This window comes from Ranitomeya variabilis, chromosome 8 (genome assembly GCF_051348905.1).
Source record: "Ranitomeya variabilis isolate aRanVar5 chromosome 8, aRanVar5.hap1, whole genome shotgun sequence".
Classification (NCBI taxonomy): domain Eukaryota; kingdom Metazoa; phylum Chordata; class Amphibia; order Anura; family Dendrobatidae; genus Ranitomeya; species Ranitomeya variabilis.
The window spans coordinates 82,834,387-82,856,468 of NC_135239.1; the positions used below are offsets into that span (position 1 = coordinate 82,834,387).

At 42.4% G+C, this 22,082-nt stretch overlaps 1 protein-coding gene across 6 annotated transcripts in view; it reads right to left on the reverse strand.

The window, feature by feature from the left end:
* DENND1B (DENN domain containing 1B) overlaps nt 1-22,082 on the reverse strand; it is a 246,050-nt gene that overhangs the window by 85,607 nt on the left and 138,361 nt on the right. For all 6 annotated transcript variants that reach the window (XM_077278453.1, XM_077278450.1, XM_077278455.1 and 3 more), the window contains 2 exons: nt 21,020-21,120; nt 1,841-1,886 (listed from right to left, as the gene is read on the reverse strand). In XM_077278453.1, the coding sequence (XP_077134568.1) occupies nt 1,841-1,886; nt 21,020-21,120 (147 nt within the window). The remainder of the gene's footprint in view (nt 1-1,840; nt 1,887-21,019; nt 21,121-22,082) is intronic.

Below are 22,082 nucleotides of genomic sequence, written 5' to 3' on the forward strand. Positions count from 1 at the left end.
ATTTACTCGCACAGTGTCTTTCATTTTCTGTACAGTAAGTTTTGCCATCTCCTGTGTTCTATGTCATTATTATATTTTTAAAATACATTGGTAATTGAATAAAAATAATTATTTATTATATAGCTTTGGGAGGATCTTTGTTCTTCTTATTGGCTATCTGACGACAGTAGTAGTCTCTCATCTGCCTATGACTGGCAGTAAGCTTTTGACCGGGAGTCACAGTCACAGCTGCGGGGTCACGCTGATATCTGATAGCGTGACACCGCAGTGCTCTGACGATCTTACCGCTGATCACCACTGCCAGTGTTTCTCACATTGTCGCACAGATGACAGCACGGGAAACACCATAGGAAGTCTGTGAAAACGCAAGCAAAAACTCAGCAAATTCGCAAACATTTTTATACCTCCGTTTTTGCTTTGTATTTCACTGACTCAGTTGAAGTCAATGGGTGAAAAACGTGGTAAAAATGGTAGAAAAATTGTCATGCTGCAGAATTAAACACACAGTAAATCCTGAAAGTGAAAATACTTATGTGCACGGCACTTCAGGATTCTCATTGACTTTGCTGACAATAAGATTCCCTAGCTTTTCTGGGCCAATTCTGCGAGGAAAAAATGCACCAAAAATGTACCTTGTGCACACAGCCTTATTGGTGCTCTAGATCTAAACAATATGAATGTTTAGAGGAATTTTCATGTTCTAAATTGTACTAAAAAGGATCTTGAACCTTTTATTGAATTGCACTACAAAAAATTAAATGTTAATGTGTGCACATCTGTTACTAGTGTGTCCAGCATAAAAGATGGAAACCAGTGAAAAAAAAAGTCATAATGAGTCCAAAGTTGCATGTTTTGGATGTAGTTTGCCTAAATGAAGTCTATGGGCCTCATACATCAAAGATTTTCCTTCAGAATTCTCGTGTAAAAAGCTTTGAAAAATTGCTGTGCTAAAATTTTGTGACTTAAGTGGATGAAGCTGGGGTGTGTTGGGGGAGTGGCAGTTGCGTTTATTTTGCCACAAATCTTCAGTCCCCGACAGGAGTATCATTTGTGGCGTGGTACACACGGAGGTGTATGCCACTTGTCAGATGCTTCATGAAAAGGCGTGCTTCACTTAATGAATCAGTAGCATCTAACTCCAGCATATCCCTCATCAACACTGGAGTAAACAACTCCGGTATTGATGAACTGGGGCCAATGGCTCCACCGAGGCACATCAGAATTCCATTTTTCACAATTTCAGAACGAAACTCACAACTGAGTCAGGAACATGGTCTGAACCCGATCTAACACAACAAATAAAAAAAGAGTATCTTTGCAACATAAATACATGAACATTTCAATGTAAGGGTACCGTCTCACAGCAGCACTTTGGTCGCTACGACGGCACGATCCGTGACGTTCCAGCGATATACTTACGATCTCGCTGTGTCTGACACGCAGCAGCGATCAGGGACCCCGCTGAGAATCGTACGTCGTAGCAGATCGTTTGAAACTTTCTTTCGTCGTCAAGTGTCCCGCTGTGGCGGCATGATCGCATCGTGTAACAAAGGTGTGCACGATATTGTATACGATGTGCGCACAGTAACCAACGGCTTCTACATCGCAAATACGTCATGAAATTATCGCTCCAGCACCGTGCATTGCGAAGTGTGACCACAGTCTACGACGCTGGAGCGATAATGGAGCGACGCTGGAGCGTCACGGATCGTGCCGTCGTAGCGACCAAAGTGCCACTGTGAGACGGTACCTTAAGACTCCTTGAGTAAATAAAGACTAACTTACATTCATAAGAAAATCAGCTTTGTGTAACAACATAGAATATGAAAGGATAACCTACCTCTATGAGGCTGAAGTGAACTCCAATTAGATAAGGCATAGGGGCACTGAAATAAACAGAAAAATAAAGCTCGTTACACCGATCCTCCACGGGGTATAAGAAGTAGACGCATGATATTTATATTCAGAAAATTATTTTCTGAAGAGCTGGTAATACCTGAGTATTTATCATCATCTACTCTATATAAGTATGAGCACATCAGACCAGATTTGGAGTGAAGTCAACAAATGCTAATCTCTTGGACTTCTACCTTTTGGGCATTACTTATAATCACAAAATAAACTCGCCGATCTAGTTAAGTAAGCGGATATGTGACTAAAGAACTTGTCCACCCAAGACTTGCCAATATGTACAGCATTTAGAGAAGCTTCAGCACCTCCTTTATTATTCATAAGAGAGAACTCTTCTCACTATGGGGGATACAGTAAGAACATACATTTCATAGTTGCTCATGGATTTCAACATACGTTGAATAATTCTACATTTTCACTACAAGTCATTATTGCATTAGTGCTTTGTCTCATTTTCTTTTGCCTACTTCGTTTCTTAACTTGTGCTTTTTTTTTTTTTTAACAGAAATTATCTATTTGTTTGCTTATTTTTTTTTAGGATTGTTTCTGGGTGGTGTTTTCATCTGGTTCATTAATTACAATTTAAAAAAAAAATAAAAAATGTCCAAAAAATTTAGCGCAAATGTACTCCAATCCCTACCCCACCCCAGAAATGATATTATGTATGTCTGAAATGTTTGCCATGCTTTAGCAAAACATGCCACTTTTTGAGCTAAGAGGTTGCTAAACAAGTTAAAGACAAAAAATACAAAGCATTCTTGATGATGCATAAAATTCATGAACCACATGCGCCATTTTCAAGAATTTAGTGCAAAAACAACAATGAATGCCACAGGGCAAATAATAAATAAAAAAAAAAAACCTCACAAATGTTGAAGTGGACCGTAAGAGTTTTAGGAGAAACTCTTCTGTAAGGAGAACTGCTGATTGTAAGAAAAAATTAGATAGCATATAGCTAGATCAATGAGTCATCTCCAAACCATAGAGCCTGATGCCGTGTTGTATGTGAACCCTTGCATTTAGCTTGCCACTTGGTAAATATAGGCATTATTTTTAGTTTCATAGGGACATCAAAAAGTTTAGCTTTCAGCAGTGAAGACACAGTCACTGCTCCCTAACTGTGCGTTCTGGAATTAAACATTTGACGTTGTAGAAGACGGTAAAAGCCCCTCTATGCGCTTACAGACAGACCATGTTGTGTCTTCACACGGCACCACCAAAATCTTATTTTCTAATGGTCACTGGAATGTCCCAAACTTAATTAGAGGGAGAATAAGTCACGAAAAAGAGGCCGATTCCAACTTACTAAGATGTTGATCTGTCCAAATTAAGTTATTTTGAGAAGATACAAGACAGTTCTGTAGAACACCACAGCTTTCAGAATCCTTTAGAACAATTCCTCTCTGTGCAAGAGTAATTACCAAAGACGCAGCACCAACAAATTAATTTCTGTGGGTAAAACAGACCACCCGCACGTCACAGACCACCCTGAAATACTGTAGTAATTATCTTATGGTGAAGCTAATAATTCGATTGATGTGTACGAGGCCTCAGAAGCATAAAGAGGTCTTGTCACCTTCAGATCTTCCTCGTGTGTCTTTCTCATCCAATCTTGCTTTCTCTTTTATGCCATAAGTTTGTATATTCCATATTTGTGCACATTAGAGAGAGTTGAGTCATCAAAATATATACAGAAAGGGGCAAGCTAATCTATCAAATCTAAGAGAAATAAAGAGAATAATAAAATAAAAATTTGACAATCAGAAAAAAAAATCCTAATGTGCCATATGTTCCCAGGTGATGAGCAGTAGCTCACGGCCAGGTGCTTAATGCACCTGCACCACCCGGAATGAACAGTGCACTGGCACCGTCAATCGAAGCAAGGAGGAAGGCATTTTGGAGGGCTTTGGCACAACCGTCAACTTCTGCCGGATGTGCACATGCGATCTTACTTTGCATACATTAAGGTTTCTATACTGAGCGACAACAAAAGTTATTTTTGTTAATTTTTCGGAGGAGTACCCAGAAGTTGTACGTCTTAGGCTACTTTCACACTAGCGTCGTGCACTGCACGTCGCTATGCGACGTTGCAGCGCACCGACGCATAGTGTGGAAGCGCCGCACAACGGCTGTTTTTCAACGCATCCGCTGCCCCATTGTGAGGTGCGGGGAGGAGGGGGCGGAGTTCCGGCCGCGCATGCCCGGTCGGAAATGCTGCAGACGATGCACCAAAAAACGTTACATGCAACATTTTTTGGTGGCGACGGTCCGACGCAACACGACGCAACTTTTTGGAAGTGCATTTGAACAGCAAGGAGGCTTGTTGTTGAAGGGAAATAGAGGAAAAAAAAAATAAAAATCTTTAAATCTTCAGCACAGCGAGTGTGAGCGAGCTGAGTGTGACCTGAGCGTAAGTGTGAACGGCGGTAAGTGTGACTTGTGACTCAGTGAAGAGGTATTTGGAAGGCCTTTAACAAATACCTGTGTGAATTTGTGTGAGTTGTTGAATTGGGAGTAGCTATATTCACAAGGGGTTAACTTAGGGTGGGCGGTCATAATCAAGGGTTTGTAAGGGGCAGCTGTTTGGGGCTCAAGTCCTTTTTGGAAGTGCATTTGAACAGCAAGGAGGCTTGTTGTTGAAGGGAAATAGAGGGAAAAAAAAAAAAAATCTTTAAATCTTCAGCATAGCGAGTGTGAGCGAGCTGAGTGTGACCTGAGCGTAAGTGTGAACGGCGGTAAGTGTGACTTGTGACTCAGTGAAGAGGTATTTGGAAGGCCTTTAACAAATACCTGTGTGAATTTGTGTGAGTTGTTGAATTGGGAGTAGCTATATTCACAAGGGGTTAACTTAGGGTGGGCGGTCATAATCAAGGGTTTATAAGGGGCAGCTGTTTGGGGCTCAAGTCCTTTTTGGAAGTGCATTTGAACAGCAAGGAGGCTTGTTGTTGAAGGGAAATAGAGGGAAAAAAAAAAAAAATCTTTAAATCTTCAGCATAGCGAGTGTGAGCGAGCTGAGTGTGACCTGAGCGTAAGTGTGAACGGCGGTAAGTGTGACTTGTGACTCAGTGAAGAGGTATTTGGAAGGCCTTTAACAAATACCTGTGTGAATTTGTGTGAGTTGTTGAATTGGGAGTAGCTATATTCACAAGGGGTTAACTTAGGGTGGGCGGTCATAATCAAGGGTTTATAAGGGGCAGCTGTTTGGGGCTCAAGTCCTTTTTGGAAGTGCATTTGAACAGCAAGGAGGCTTGTTGTTGAAGGGAAATAGAGGGAAAAAAAAAAAAAATCTTTAAATCTTCAGCATAGCGAGTGTGAGCGAGCTGAGTGTGACCTGAGCGTAAGTGTGAACGGCGGTAAGTGTGACTTGTGACTCAGTGAAGAGGTATTTGGAAGGCCTTTAACAAATACCTGTGTGAATTTGTGTGAGTTGTTGAATTGGGAGTAGCTATATTCACAAGGGGTTAACTTAGGGTGGGCGGTCATAATCAAGGGTTTATAAGGGGCAGCTGTTTGGGGCTCAAGTCCTTTTTGGAAGTGCATTTGAACAGCAAGGAGGCTTGTTGTTGAAGGGAAATAGAGGGAAAAAAAAAAAAAATCTTTAAATCTTCAGCATAGCGAGTGTGAGCGAGCTGAGTGTGACCTGAGCGTAAGTGTGAACGGCGGTAAGTGTGACTTGTGACTCAGTGAAGAGGTATTTGGAAGGCCTTTAACAAATACCTGTGTGAATTTGTGTGAGTTGTTGAATTGGGAGTAGCTATATTCACAAGGGGTTAACTTAGGGTGGGCGGTCATAATCAAGGGTTTATAAGGGGCAGCTGTTTGGGGCTCAAGTCCTTTTTGGAAGTGCATTTGAACAGCAAGGAGGCTTGTTGTTGAAGGGAAATAGAGGGAAAAAAAAAAAAAATCTTTAAATCTTCAGCATAGCGAGTGTGAGCGAGCTGAGTGTGACCTGAGCGTAAGTGTGAACGGCGGTAAGTGTGACTTGTGACTCAGTGAAGAGGTATTTGGAAGGCCTTTAACAAATACCTGTGTGAATTTGTGTGAGTTGTTGAATTGGGAGTAGCTATATTCACAAGGGGTTAACTTAGGGTGGGCGGTCATAATCAAGGGTTTATAAGGGGCAGCTGTTTGGGGCTCAAGTCCTTTTTGGAAGTGCATTTGAACAGCAAGGAGGCTTGTTGTTGAAGGGAAATAGAGGGAAAAAAAAAAAAAATCTTTAAATCTTCAGCATAGCGAGTGTGAGCGAGCTGAGTGTGACCTGAGCGTAAGTGTGAACGGCGGTAAGTGTGACTTGTGACTCAGTGACTTTGGAATCAGGGAGTTTCCAAAGGAGGAATTGCTGTTCCAAGTGTTAATTAATACTTTGTATTTTTTTTATTTTTTTTATTTAACATTTCTGTCTGGTGCAATCCCCATTAGGAAATGTGCTCCACAATTGTTAATGCCATCCAGTGCACATCTTGCCACATGTATGCAGTCCTTGACCAGCCGGTCGAGGGTGCATACTGCTGTGCGAGATGTGAGCACGTTGTGCATTTGGAAACCCAGATACTGGATCTAAATGTGCAGCTGGCAACACTGAGATCCATAGACAATATGGAGAGGAGTCTTCTGCTCACAGAGCAGACGCTCAATGGGATAGATGAGGAGGGGGATGGTAGGATGGAGCTGCAGGACAGTGAGGCAGTTAGCTGGGTGACAGTTAGGAAGCGGGGTAGAGGGAAGAGTGCCAGGGAGGCTAGTCCTGATCTGGCACACCCCAATAAGTTTGCTAAGTTGGCAGATGAGGGGGGTGCCAGTACAGGGGTAGCACTGCTGCAGCCAGGCATGTCCTCTGAAAGCCGGAGGAGTGACTGCTCCAGTAAGGAGGGAAATAGGAGAGCAGGGCAGGCCAGACAGGTGCTGGTAGTGGGGGACTCAATTATTAGGGGAACAGATAGGGCAATCTGTCACAAAGACAGGGATCGTCGAACGGTGTGCTGCCTACCTGGCGCTCGAGTCCGACACATCGCTGATCGGGTGGACAGATTACTGGGAGGGGCTGGTGAGGACCCAGCGGTCATGGTGCACATTGGCACAAATGACAAAGTTAGAGGTAGGTGGAAGGTCCTTAAAGATGATTTCAGGGAATTAGGCTGCAAGCTGAAAGCAAGGACCTCCAACGTGGTATTTTCTGAAATATTGCCTGTACCACGTGCCACGCCAGAGAGGCAACGGGAGATTAGGGAGGTTAATAAGTGGCTCAAGAATTGGTGTAGGAAGGAGGGGTTTAGGTTCCTGCAGAACTGGGCCGACTTCTCAGTTGGCTACAGGCTCTACGCTAGGGATGGGCTGCACCTCAATGGGGAAGGTGCAGCTGTGCTGGGGGAGAAAATGGTTAGAAGGTTGGAGGAGTGTTTAAACTAGGGATTGGGGGGGAGGGTATTCATTTTATAGGAGGGGAAGATAGTGCAGATAGAGACCTGGGCACAAAAAAGGAAGTTGGGGGTGGTGGTGGCATGGGGGGTGGGGTTAGAACAGTTAGTAATTTAAGAAAGAATAGAGGTACAGAGAGGAACATCAAGTGCATGTATACTAATGCCAGAAGCCTCGCCAACAAAATGGACGAATTAGAACTAATGTTGTTGGAACATAATTATGACATGGTGGGTATATCTGAGACATGGCTGGATGAGAGCCATGACTGGGCTGTTAACTTGCAGGGCTATAGCCTTTTCAGAAATGACCGTACAGATAAGCGAGGGGGTGGGGTGTGTCTGTATGTAAAATCGTCCTTAAAACCCACCCGGCGTGATAATATAAGTGAATCTAATGAAAATGTAGAGTCCCTGTGGGTGGAGATAAGGGGAGGGGGAAAAAATAATAAATTACTGATAGGGGTTTGTTATAAATCTCCAAAAATAATGGAAGCAATGGAGAATATCCTCGTAAAGCAAATAGATGAAGCTGCGACTCAAGGAGAAGTCATTATTATGGGGGACTTCAACTACCCTGAAATAGATTGGGGAACAGAAACCTGCAGTTCCAGTAAAGGTAATCGGTTTTTGACAACTATGAGAGACAATTACCTTTCACAACTGGTTCAGGACCCAACAAGAAGGGGGGCACTGCTAGACCTAATATTAACCAACAGGCCAGACCGCATATCAAATATAAGGGTTGGGGGTTACTTGGGGAATAGTGATCACGAAATAATAAGTTTTCAGGTCTCCTTTAATAAGATGTGTAGTAGAGGGGTGACAAGGACACTAAACTTCAGGAGGGCAAATTTCCAACGGATGAGAGAGGATCTTGGTGCAATTAACTGGGACGATATCCTGAGGCATAAAAATACACAAAGAAAATGGGAGACATTTATTAGCATCCTGGATAGGACCTGTGCACAGTATGTACCGTATGGGAATAAACATACTAGAAATAGGAGGAAACCAATATGGCTAAATAAAGCTGTAAGGGGCGCAATAAGTGACAAAAAGAAAGCATTTAGAGAATTAAAGGAAGTAGGTAGTGAGGAAGCATTAACTAAATACAAAAAATTAAATAAATTATGTAAAAAGCAAATCAAGGCAGCAAAGATTGAGACAGAGAGACTCATTGCTAGAGAGAGCAAAAATAACCCCAAAATATTCTTTAACTACATAAATAGTAAGAAACTAAAAAATGATAGCGTTGGCCCCCTTAAAAATAGTCTGGGTGAAATGGTGGATGAGGATGAGGAAAAAGCCAATATGCTAAATGACTTTTTTTCATCAGTATTTACAAAAGAAAATCCCATGGCAGCCAATATGACTAGTGATAATAATCCCCAATTTAATGTTACCTGCTTAACCCAGCAGGAAGTACGGCGGCGTCTAAAAATCACAAAAATTGACAAATCTCCGGGCCCGGATGGGATACACCCCCGAGTACTGCAGGAACTAAGTACAGTCATTGATAGACCATTATTTTTAATCTTTAAAGAGTCCATAATAACAGGGTCTGTACCACAGGACTGGCGTATAGCAAATGTGGTGCCAATATTCAAAAAGGGGACAAAAACTGAACTCGGTAATTATAGGCCAGTAAGCTTAACCTCTACTGTGGGTAAAATCCTGGAGGGCATTCTAAGGGATGCTATACTGGAGTATCTGAAGAGGAATAACCTCATGACCCAGTATCAGCACGGGTTTACTAGGGACCGATCATGTCAGACTAATTTGATCAGCTTCTATGAAGAGGTAAGTTCCGGTCTGGACCAAGGGAACCCAGTAGATGTAGTGTATATGGACTTTTCAAAAGCTTTTGATACGGTGCCACACAAAAGGTTGATACATAAAATGAGAATAATGGGGATAGGGGAAAATATGTGCAAGTGGGTTGAGAGTTGGCTCAGGGATAGGAAACAAAGGGTGGTTATTAATGGAGCACACTCGGACTGGGTCACGGTTAGTAGTGGGGTACCACAGGGGTCAGTATTGGGCCCTCTTCTTTTTAACATATTTATTAATGACCTTGTAGGGGGCATTCAGAGTAGAATTTCAATATTTGCAGATGACACTAAACTCTGCAGGGTAATCAATACAGGGGAGGACAATTTTATATTACAGGCTGATTTATGTAAACTAGAAGCTTGGGCTGATAAATGGCAAATGAGCTTTAATGGGGATAAATGTAAGGTCATGCACTTGGGTAGAAGTAATAAGATGTATAACTATGTGCTTAATTCTAAAACTCTGGGCAAAACCGTCAATGAAAAAGACCTGGGTGTATGGGTGGATGACAAACTCATATTCAGTGGCCAGTGTCAGGCAGCTGCTACAAAGGCAAATAAAATAATGGGATGCATTAAAAGAGGCATAGATGCTCATGAGGAGAACATAATTTTACCTCTATACAAGTCACTAGTGCGACCACACTTAGAATACTGTGCACAGTTCTGGTCTCCGGTGTATAAGAAACACATAGCTGAACTGGAGCGGGTGCAGAGAAGAGCGACCAAGGTTATTAGAGGACTGGGGGGTCTGCAATACCAAGATAGGTTATTACACTTGGGGCTATTTAGTTTGGAAAAACGAAGACTAAGGGGTGATCTTATGTTAATGTATAAATATATGAGGGGACAGTACAAAGACCTTTCTGCTGATCTTTTTAATCATAGACCTAACACAGGGACAAGGGGGCATCCTCTACGTCTGGAGGAAAAAAGGTTTAAGCATAATAACAGACGCGGATTCTTTACTGTAAGAGCAGTGAGACTATGGAACTCTCTGCCGTATGATGTTGTAATGAGTGACTCATTGCTTCAATTTAAGAGGGGACTGGATACCTTTCTGGAAAAGTATAATATTACAGGGTATATATATTAGATTCCTTGATAAGGCGTTGATCCAGGGAACTAGTCTGATTGCCGTATGTGGGGTCGGGAAGGAATTTTTTTTCCCCATGATGGAGCTTACTCTTACCACATGGGGTTTTTTTGCCTTCCCCTGGATCAACATGTTAGGGCATGCTAGGCTATGGGTTGAACTAGATGGACTTAAAGTCTTCCTTCAACCTTAATAACTATGTAACTATGTAACTATGCAACTGTCGCATGACGGTTGCGACGTGTGGCAATGCGTCGCACTGCGTCGCTGATGCAAGTCAATTGAGAAAAAACGCATCCTGCAAGCACTTTTGCAGGATGCGTTTTTTCTTCAAAACGACGCATAGCGACGTGCAGTGCACGACGCTAGTGTGAAAGTAGCCTTATAGTGAGAAATTCACTAACAGACGCCCTATAGGGCTAATGTGTATTATGATTCCATATGCAAATCTATATCTAAAGTTATGACAGAGGAAGGCAGGCATCATATATTAGCTTACATACACTATGGTCATATATTGCTTAATTTACCACATCCCTGGTATTTGTGCGCCCTTTTTTTCTTATGGAGTATAACAGACAATCTTTTCTGCAACATTTCAGAAAATATATACTATATACAGTGGGTACCGAAAGTATTCAGACCCCTTTAAATTTTTCACTCTTTGTTTCATTGCAGCCATTTGGTAAATTTTAAAAAAGTTCCTTTTTTGCTCATTAATGTACACTCTGCACCCCATCTTGACTGAAAAAAAACCCAGAAATTTAGTTATTTTTGCAAACTTATAAAAAAAGAAAAACTGAAATATCACATGGTCATAACTATTCAGACCCTTTGCTCAGACACTCATATTTAAGTCACATGCTGTCCATTTCCTTGTGATGCTCCTTGAAATGGTTCTACTCCTTCATTGGAGTCCAGCTGTGTTTCATTAAACTGATAGGACTTGATTTGGAAAGGCACACACCTTTCTATATGAGACCTCACAGCTCACAGTGCATGTCAGACCAAATGAGAATTATGAAGTCAAAGGAACTGGCCAAGGAACTCAGAGACAGAATTGTGGCAAGGTACAGATCTGGCCAAGGTTACAACAGAATTTCTTCAGCAAAGTTCCTAAGAGCACAGTGGCCTCCATAATCCTTAAATGGAAGAAGTTTGTGACCACCAGAAATCTTCCTAGACCTGGGTGTCCAGCCAAACTGAGCAATCCTGGGAGAAGAGCCTTGGTGAGAGAGGTAAAGAAGAACCCCAAGATCACTGCGGCTGATCTCCAGAGATGCAGTAGGGAGATGGGAGAAAGTTCCACAAAGTCAACTATCACTGCAGCCTTCTAAAATGCAAACTGCAATGTACCATGACCACGTTTCCAAAGGTGTTTCATATTCTGACAATGACTGCAAGCTATTCATTTGCTATATACTTCATTGAAAGTTATATGTCTCTTGAATGAGATTTATTTGTGATTTGTCCATTTTTTTTTTACACAAAATTCACAGATTTAAAAGGGAATCTTAAAGTAGGATGAACCTTCTTAACCCCTTCACGACGGAGCCCTTTTTTGTTTTTGCGTTTCTGTTTTTTGCTCCCCTTCTTCCCAGAGCCATAACTTTTTTATTTTTCCATCAATATGGCCATGTGAGGGTTTGTTTTTTACGGGATGAGTTGTACTTTTGAATGACACTATTGAGTTTACCATATTGTGTACTTGAAAACAGGAAAAAAAATTCCAAGTATGGTGAAATTGCAAAAAAAAAAAGTGCAATTTCACAACTGTGTTTTGGATTTTTGTTACCATGTTCACCAAATGCTAAAACTGACCTGTCACTATGCTTCTCCAGGTCATTACGAGTTCATAGACACCAAACATGTCTAGGTTCTTTTTTTATTTACTGTAAGTGGTGAAAAAAAATCCAAAGTTTGTTAAAATAAAAAAAATTGCGTAGTTTTCCAAGACCCGTAGCATCTCCATTTTCGGGATCTGGGGATGGGTGAGAGCTTATTTTTTGCATGCCGAGTTGATGTTTTTAATGATACCATTTTGGTGTGGATACGTTCTTTTGATCGCTTGTTCTTACATTTTAATGCAATTTTGAGGCGACCAAAAAAACGTAATTCTGGGGTTTTGACTTTTTTTTTCACTACGCCATTTACCGATCGGATTAATTCTTTTTATAGCATAATAGATTGGGTGATTATGAATGTGGCGATACCAAATATGTGTATGTTTAATTTCGTTTTTATTGTTTTATTTTGAATCGGGCAAAAGGGGGGTGATTTGAACTTTTATATTTTTTTTATTTTTTTAATAATTTAAAAAACTTTTTTTTTTTTTTGCATGCTTCAATAGTCTCTATGAGAGACTAGAAGCTGCCATAATCCGATCGTCTCTGCTACACACAGGCGATGATCAAATCGCCTGTGGGTAGCAGACATGCTCACTTGCTATGAGTGCCGACCACCAGGCGGCGCTCATAGCAATCCGGCTATGACAGCCATAGAGGTCTGCTGGAATCCTCTGGTTGTCATGCCAACCCATCGGTGACCCGCGATCATGTGAAGGGGTCACCAAAGGGCGGTATTTTCGGCGCGTTTCCAGTAAGTGTGAGTTAAATGCCACTGTCAGAGATTGACAGTGGCATTTAACAGGTTAACAGCCGTGGGTGGATCGCGATTCCACCCACAGCTGTTAGAGGAGCATGTCAGCTGTTCAAAACAGCTGACATGTGCCGGGAAAGATGTGGGCTTACCGCCGGAGTCCACATCAAAAAGGGAGACACAACATGCGCAGTACATGTATGGCGCATGTCATGAAGAGGTTAAGCCATCTATATTGGCATACAGCTCATAGGAAGCTGACTAACATGATATCTTGATATCTGCGATACGGGGCCCGCTATCGCTACCGTTAACTGTATGCATGTGCACAGCACGTTGATATTCTTAAGCAGTGAGAGAGCGGGGAGACATGATCTCCCAGCACTACTGCTCTTCTTTCCGTAGAAAGCTAATCGTTTTATGGCTGCGGTTTGCGGAACGGGACAGAAGTGCTGGCGCAATGACTTTGATGTCCAGAACGTGTGGCAGCACTTTGCAGGAGGACTTGTCAGGATTTATTTTATTAAGATGTGTGAGGGCATCATATGGCTGTGGGTGCATCATAATGTATGTTGTGGTCTCATACATTGTAGGGACTACTGTGGAGGACCCTTATACAGTGTGAGGCCCATCATAGATTGTGGGGCTACAGTGGGGGGCCATCATACAATGTGGGGGGCCCTTATTCAGTGTGGGTGTTACTGTAGTGGGCCCTCAAAGTGAAGGGGCCAATGTGGGAGGCAATCATAAAGTGTGGGGGCTACTGTGGAAGGCCATCATACAGTGCAGGGGCTACCATGGGGAGCCCTCATACTGTGTGTAGATTACTGTGGGGTGCCCTCATACATTGTAGGCACTTCTGTGGGGACGTTCATAAAGTGAAGAGGTCATTATATAGCATGGACCTAATGATAGGGTCATTATAAAATTTGGGTCTTACTGTGGGGGCCATCATACAGTGTGGGGACTACTGTGGGGGTCATTAAACAGTATAAGACCTAATGTGGGGGGCTATTATATAGTTTGGAAACTACTGTGGGGACCATTAAACAATATGGGGGCCATTATACAGTGTCAGGACTACTGTTGGCTCTATCATACTCTGTATAGAGGAGTGGTAGGCCCCTCATACTGTGTATAGGGTAGTTGTGGGCCCATCATACTACTGTATGTATAAGGGAGCTGTGGGCCAATCATACTGTGTAAACGGGAGCTGTGGGCCCATCATACTGTGTATAGGGGAGCTGTGGGGCCATCACACTGTGAACAAGGGAGCTGTAGGCCCATCATACTATGTATTTGGGAGCTGTAGGCCCATCATACTATGTATATGGGAGCTGTAGGCCCATCATACTATGTATTTGGGAGCTGTTGGATCACCCCCAGGCCAAGGGCAGTGGGGTACTCGGTACCGGGTCTGTCTCTCTCAGTTCTAGGGATGTCACGGTGGCCCGACCCGGTCCGTGGCCCTTCTAAGTGGCGCCCAATTAAAGGTGTAGTGGTTTGTACGGTGTTCGTGACGCCACCTTTGGTATTCGGTCAGGGTGACCGACGCTGCTAGGGGTCCGCTGGGCTGATGGAATGGCAGCCAGATGGTGTACCTTCCCACAGGTGAAGTATATCCCCAGGGCTTCCCAGATGTGTAGATGGTGATGGTGGACGTCGTAAGGCGCAATGAATAACGAGGACACAAAGGCTGCAGTCTCTTTACCTTTTACTGAAGACTTCAGCGTCCACAGTCCAGAGTACCCTAGGGACCCTAGAGACGCCCCCTCTCCCACAATTTGCCTCCGTTGTCTTCATAGGTATTAAGGTCGGGCAGCCAACTTGGAATTAACTGTCCTGCCGGTCTCTGAAGTAATGCGTAGAGCCTATTACTCCCTCGGTGTTCTGGCCACGCGCCTCGGAAGGATGTTGCCGGTCTTAAGGCAGGACTGCTCCCGGTGTTATCTCCTTGTGCTGTGATCTCGTTTCTCACTCTCCACAATATACTTCGCTTCGTGTTCTTTCTTAGGATGCTGCCGCAATGAAGTGCAGGTGCAGCTCCGTAACGTTCTATCTCGTGCTTGGCCTCTGGCAGGATCCCACCCCTGACAGAGACCCTCTGTCTGCAGCTCAGATGTTCCTCCTTCTCCCCCTGTCTGCCTGACAGGTCTTCTCTGGGTCAAACCCAGGTAGCTTTCTGTCTAACTTCCTATCCAACCCACCAGTTTTACCCATCTGTGAGGAGTGGCCTAGTACATATAACCTTTACTCCCCCTGGTGGACTGGAGTGTGAAGTGTAGTGTGTGACTGTGATACCTGTTCAGGTGAACTCCTTTAGTACAATCAGACGTAATATCACTCCCCCTGGTGGAAGAGCGACATTACAGCAACGACCAGGACTCTGGGGCGCTGCACTGTAGGGCCATCATACTATGTATATGGGAGCTGTAGGTCCACCAAACAGAGTATAGGGGGGCTGTATAGTGGAGCTGTGGGCATTATACTGTATATAGGGGAGATGTGGGCCCATCATACCGTGTATATGGGGCTGTACATGGGAAGACTCAGAGGACATTATTAAATGTTAAACAGGCACTTAAAAAGCATTATTGAAGCACCCAGAGTATTATGACTGTCAAAGGTGCACATGGGTCATTACCACTTTCTAGAGGCAAAATGTGGACACTGTTTTCTAGGGCATTTGCATAGGGTATTAAAATGTTCTAATATTCTATTGGTAAAATGTTCTACTATTCTATTGGGATATTTTAACATCCGAAGGGCACAAAAGAGACATTTTACTTTGTAATATTTTCTATCACTGTGTTCATAAAAGTCAGATCTATCAAAATATAAAATAAATTAATCCGATTAGTAAATGACTTAATGAGAAAAAAAATCAAAACGCCAGAATTACGGTACATTTTTTGGCCACTGCAACATTGCAATAATTAAAACATCATATCTACCCCAAAATGGTATTAGTAAAAATGTCAGCTCCTGGCGCAGTAAACAAGTCTTCACCCAGCCCCATATCCCGAAAAATGAAAACGTTATGAGTCTCGGAAAATGACAACACAAGAAAGGGTTTTGTTTTTTTTTTAAAGAATTTCTAATTTTTTTTTTACCACTTAAATAAAAAAAACGATGCATGCATACTCATACTGACCTGGATAATAAAACCCCCAAAACAATTGTGAAATTGCACTTTTTTTTAGAATTTGAACGCACTTGGAATTTTTTTTACCGTTTTCCAGTGCATCACATGATAAAATGAATAGCGTTGTTTAAAAGTACAACTTGTCCTACAAATAATAATCCCTTATATGGCTATATTGATGAAAAATTTTTTTAAAAAAAGGTATGGCTCTGGGGAGAAAAAAAATGAACCCACCCAGAAATTAGCCATGGTGACGAGGGGTAAAAAATAAGCTCTGGAGGCGGATTGTCAAGGAGAGCAGTGTCCGGCCCATAGCCTGGAACAGCTAATTCACATAAGAAAAACATGGATTTCTCTGGAATAAGACATTGGTTCACAGATATAAAGGTAGCACTTTATGCAGCTTCCTACAACCTGCATGTCCATATAGACGGCTTAGGAGGGTTCATCCTACTGAGAGATTCCCTGTAAAATAGTCGTGTGACAACAAGTTGTTAGGTTATGTGCACACGTTGCGGATTTTGCTGCAAATCCGCAGCGGATCCGTAGCTGGGGGTCCGCAGCAGTTTCCCATGAGTTTACAGTACAATGTAAACCTATGGGAAACAGAAAACGCTCTGCCCATGCTGCGGAAAAAAACACACGGAAACGCAGCGGTTTACATTCTGCAGCATGTCACTTCTTTCTGTGGAATCCGCAGCGGTTTTACACCTGCTCCATAATAGAAAACCGCAGGTGTAAAACCGCAGTGGAATCCGCACAAAAACCACGGTAAATCCGCGGCAAATCCGCGATAAATCCTCAGGAAAAACGCTGTGTTTTTGTCCTGCAGATTTATGAAATCCGCTGCGGAAAAATCCGCAGCCCTCACAAATACGTGTGCACATACCCTTATACATCTTTGGTCTTGTGACTTGCCTGAAAATTGCTGTCATGGACACGTCACTGAGACATCAAGACCATGCCCAGTAATATAAAACAGTCCTGGGGTACAAATCCTGAGACTCCGTTCACATTAAGGTTACAGCTGGTTTCTGCTGTTTTTTTGTACAAAATACAATAACCTGCTACATAATTCTTAACAGCAACAACAAAAAATAAAACCACACCATGAATCCTGTAAAGACTGACACCAATCTGCACAGAGCCTAATGTTCCACCTTTAGAAGTATACTTTAAAATATGTAACAACTTCCAAGTGTCTATCAAGGATAAAGCCAAATTATTTTGTAGGGAGTAAAAGGAAACTTTTAATTTTGTAAGCGATCCTTAAAAAAATATGAGAAACTCCGAAAACTGCAGCCTTAGGCTACTTTCTCACATCAGTTTTTTGCCGTCAGGCTCAATCTAGCGAATTTCTAAAAAAAAAAAAAACCGGATCCGTCGCAAATTGTGAAAAACTGATGCAACTGATCCGTTTTTTTCGACGGATCCAACTAGCTGATCCGGAGCGCGAGGGAGAGACCCCAGAATGGAAAACGCATGCTCAGTTTATAAAAACAGAATTCGACGCTGGATTGCGTCATTTGACTGATCCGACACTATAGGGTTCCATTATAGCAAACGACAGATGGTGATAGATCCGTCGCTGTCCGTTTTTTCGACGGACACAAAAAACATCACTGTGTCCGTTTACTCCGGCTGCCAGAAAAACAATTTTCGACGGACTCAGCAAAAAACGGATAAAACGTGAGGCCATCCGTCGCAATTCGTCGCTAATACAAGTCTATGAGAAAAAACAGATCCGCCGGCAACTTTTGCAGGATCCGTTTTTTTCAAAATTCGCCGGATTGTGCCTGACAGCAAAAAACTGATGTGTGAAAGCAACCTAAGACTGCACTTAATTATTTAAATGCAATTACATGAAAAAGGAAATACAGAAAATCCTACTCCGTGTCTTCATGGTGTCAGTCTACAAACAACCCCTACAGGCGGTTCCTGCGGGTTCAATGCCCTTCTTCTCCTCTACTTCTTTATAACCCACCAAAGAATCTTAGTAAGAAGTAGGAGACAGATGGATGCCGATGTTACATAATCAATCTATGATGTCTCCCTCTAGATGTACTGGAACATAAGAGAAATGTAGCTTGTGTTTACAACGCATTGTGGTTTGAAATGTGGACAACTTGATGGCCAATGTTCCGAGTATTTGCATGTGACATTTTGCCACAACATTATAGTACTCATAGAGAGTGTAAATTCCTAATATACACTGGGTCCGATGATCTGCTTCCTCACTATAGAGCTACTTCTTCAGGCAAGAACATAATCAATACTCTTTTGGTGTCCAAAGGAGATGCCCATGGACATAGAGGCGGATTGATGGTAGAAATATCCCCCATGTTCTCCATCATGCTGCAGGTGATACTGTTGTGTGTTGTGCTTCTGTGTGGGATGAAACAACATCAGTCGGCACAGGCAGCGCACTCATGCTACTGCATTTTAAACAGCAATTCACATAAAAACACAGGGCCGATTCATCAATGCTTTTGTGCCAGTATTATGGCATAAAAATCTTTGATAAGTCGCATAATTTGGGCTAAAATGTAGCAATTTTTGGCACTCATGCCATTTACGACCAGATCCGACAAAGTCAGGCTAGACTGAGGCGTGGCAATCGATGCTCGTCAAATTCATGATGAGCAGTGGTGTTCACTACCCCACAAACCTTACTCTAGTAGGATTGGTGGCAAGGTGCACACAGAGGTGTACGCCACTTGTCCGATGCTCCTGATTCATGATAAGGCGTGAACCTCTTCATGAATCAGAAGTGTCTGACTCCAGCACATTTCCTCATCAACACCAGCATGAAGAATGCAGATCTTGAAGAATCAGACCCTACGTTTTAAAGCAGAGATTATCAAATGGATCTGAATGGTGAAGTGCACCCAGTTGTTGGTGAGGCACAGCTTTGTGGATGGCAGCAGCTTTGACAAAATTAGTCATAGACTTCATATGCTTTACTCTGGTAATGTGTAACTAAGGGTTAGCGACATGTTTTGATTAGTGGGGGTCCAATAGCAAAATTTTAGGAGCCCCACTTAAATTACTAGAAAGGAGTGACACAAACTTTGTTGGCAACTTATAAGCAGACTTATCAAAGTATCGCTATGTTAAAAAAACAGTTACAAAGATCTCTATTTTCTCCCTCATACACAGGGCTTCAATAAGCTCTAGATTTTATTAAGTGGGTTATAAGCTCCTTTCCCATTGGTATAGCGTTCAAAATTGTCTGCATGCTCTTTTCCCCTCATCTGATCTACATGTTGGAGATGTGGCAAGGCAGAAGGTTTATTCATGCCTATCATTTTGTCATGTAAAACACTTCTCCCACTATGGTCAGGAATGAAAGACATTATATGTAAAGTCATAGGTTTCTCAGGAGAGATGGGCCCTGCCTTGCTGTTGTTACATTACTGTGAGATTCCAATTGCCTCCTACTAACGGTCCCAAGTAAAATTCCTGGTAATGGCTGCTCATGCCTGTATTCTGGAAAAAGCCTGCTTGCCCCTCTATTTCATTATGGTTGTCAAAGGTCAACGAGATCATGTATATGAAGGACATAACATCTACAATGCTCCGAACCACATGGTTTACCTGGTTGGAAAGTCAACAGACAATTGAAAGAGGTTGTCCACTACTTTATCATTGATGACCTATCCTAAGGATAGGTCATCAATGTCTGATTGGTTGGGGTTGGACACCCATGAACCCCTGTCAATCAGCTGTTTAGTATCACCGTCCGGAAATGGTCAATCACTGAGCTGCTCCATCTTCTGATAGTGGCACTGGCCGAGCACTACACATCTGTCTTCTATTAAAATCAATAGGAGGTGAATATGTAGTACCCAGCCGCGGCCACTATCAGAAGACGGAGCAGCTCGCAATTGAGCATTTCCAGCCACCGACGACAACACCAAGAACAGCTGATTGGCAAGGGTGCTGGGTGTTGGACCCCGACCGATCAGACATTGATGACCTATCCTAAGGACAGATCATCACTGATTAAGTAGTGGACAACCTCTTGAACATGTTTCTGAAAGACTGATGTGTGAACATAAAGCAGCCCTCCATTTCCTCATCCTTCTCTTCTTTCACTTTTCCCCTCTTTTGCCTATCTTTGACCTCTTACTTTTGATAAAACCTTCTAAGATTCGGACTAGGATCCAGCTACACTACTGGATGATCCATGACCTCTCATCCTCTGTTACGTTTTCTATTGGCAAACATTGATGTTATGTTAATGCAGTGGTTGTATTGCTTCCCTGTCTGATTCTACTAAATAAAGAATTATAAAAAAAGGCCAGTCACAGTGCCCCCCATAAAATTGTTAACTGCAATTCCACTCAAAAGTACTGAAGTAAATCCATCATAAGTGTCCTTCCAATAATGTTACATTTAGCACCAGCTTAAGTTCCCCCCAAACTGAGTGCTCACAAGTTCTAGAGAACTTTATAACCCAAGTTCTTCAAAATTGTATTCTTCTATAAAAGGTGCATTAACCATTGCAACTAATGGCGTATTGCGCCATCACTTGTTAAATCGTGGCTATTCGATTGTCTAAATCTTCAGAATTAAGGGGCTTCAGAGTCACTTTACGGTGTAGCTCCTTTTTAAATTAATCAGAATAGGGCTACAATAGAGTCTTCCAGTACAATGGATGAATGGGATCGATGATGTGCTGGGAAAAAGGTGAAGGACCAGTCATTCATGGGGTCAGAGAGGTCCTAAAGACCACACAGGCCTCATCATAATGGTATGACATATCTCATACACCATTACATTATATGATGGGAACATCCTTTGTAATAAATTGTAGCATAATTTGTCTCCAACATTGGAAAACAAATATTGTATGGTATACAGATTACACAGACGTCAGACTAGTTGGTGTGACTCAATATTCGCTTTATGAGGCGACTCATGAAGTTCTTCAATAATATTTAGTTGTAGGACACAACTTGTGCATTAAAAGGCATAGTGGCGAGACGCTAGTGATGCCACATAGGAAAGCACTTACCAACAGTAGTCTAGTAGATGTGGAGGAAGAACAGGGATGTAAATGTGCTGCCAATACATGGGGTACAGCAGAGAGGCGGATGCATGAACACAAGCTGTTAACTGAAATGCAGAAATAAGACACAATATAATAACAGATACATCAGTATAGGCTTAACCAGATAATTATAAATGTAATAAAAACAAAGAGCGATAATATAATTTATAATGATAAATATGATATTGCCTTACAGACATATCTATGAAATACTGACATGAAGCTGTGATGTCTGAGATCTATGTAATTTCCCAGAAAGGCGGTATGGATTCTTTTGGCTACAGAACATGGATAATTGGGCCTGTGATGGGATGCAGGACCTTGGCTAGCCGAGTTCATTTAACCCCACTAAATATGGCTGGTCGCAAGGCCCGAGAGCTCCCAAGAGAGCTCGTTAGGGCTGATTGCCAAACGATGGAGAACCAGGAGGCGGTGGGGAGCATCTGGAAAGGGTCGCGATAACGGGAGGTGAGCCTATACTGCAGAACGCTCTCTCTTGGGACATGACTGCACTCTGTCACACGCTGTCACCACTGCCCAGGCAGCTGTCTTCTGGTGACAATACAACATCAGTCACTCATTAGCTCAACTGCCACTAACCCCTTGTAAATGTACAATTATGGCAAGTATAGAGAAATAACATGAGATTAATAATACTGCATAATATATAATAATATACCGTCCTATGCCTATGTACGACATGCTCGTCTTATTTATAGTTCTCTCTAGAAACGGCGTTTTCATTCTGCAATTTGAAGTGGTTTCAACAGGACAAGACCTTTACTTTTTAGAAAGATGCCCTATCAAGAGTTTGATTTCTGCAGGACAGTCTATTGGAGAGACCGGCAAAAAGCTGTTATCAGGAAACCTGCCACCGGCCACACATTGCAATGTAACGAACGACCATGTAAAATATAACCAGGACTCCAACAGTGAGATCGCTCTTACTCAGTGACTCTCCAATCTAACAGAATAAGACACGAGTTGTCTCCTTGAGACAACCTATTTTAGTAATACTTTTCCAAAA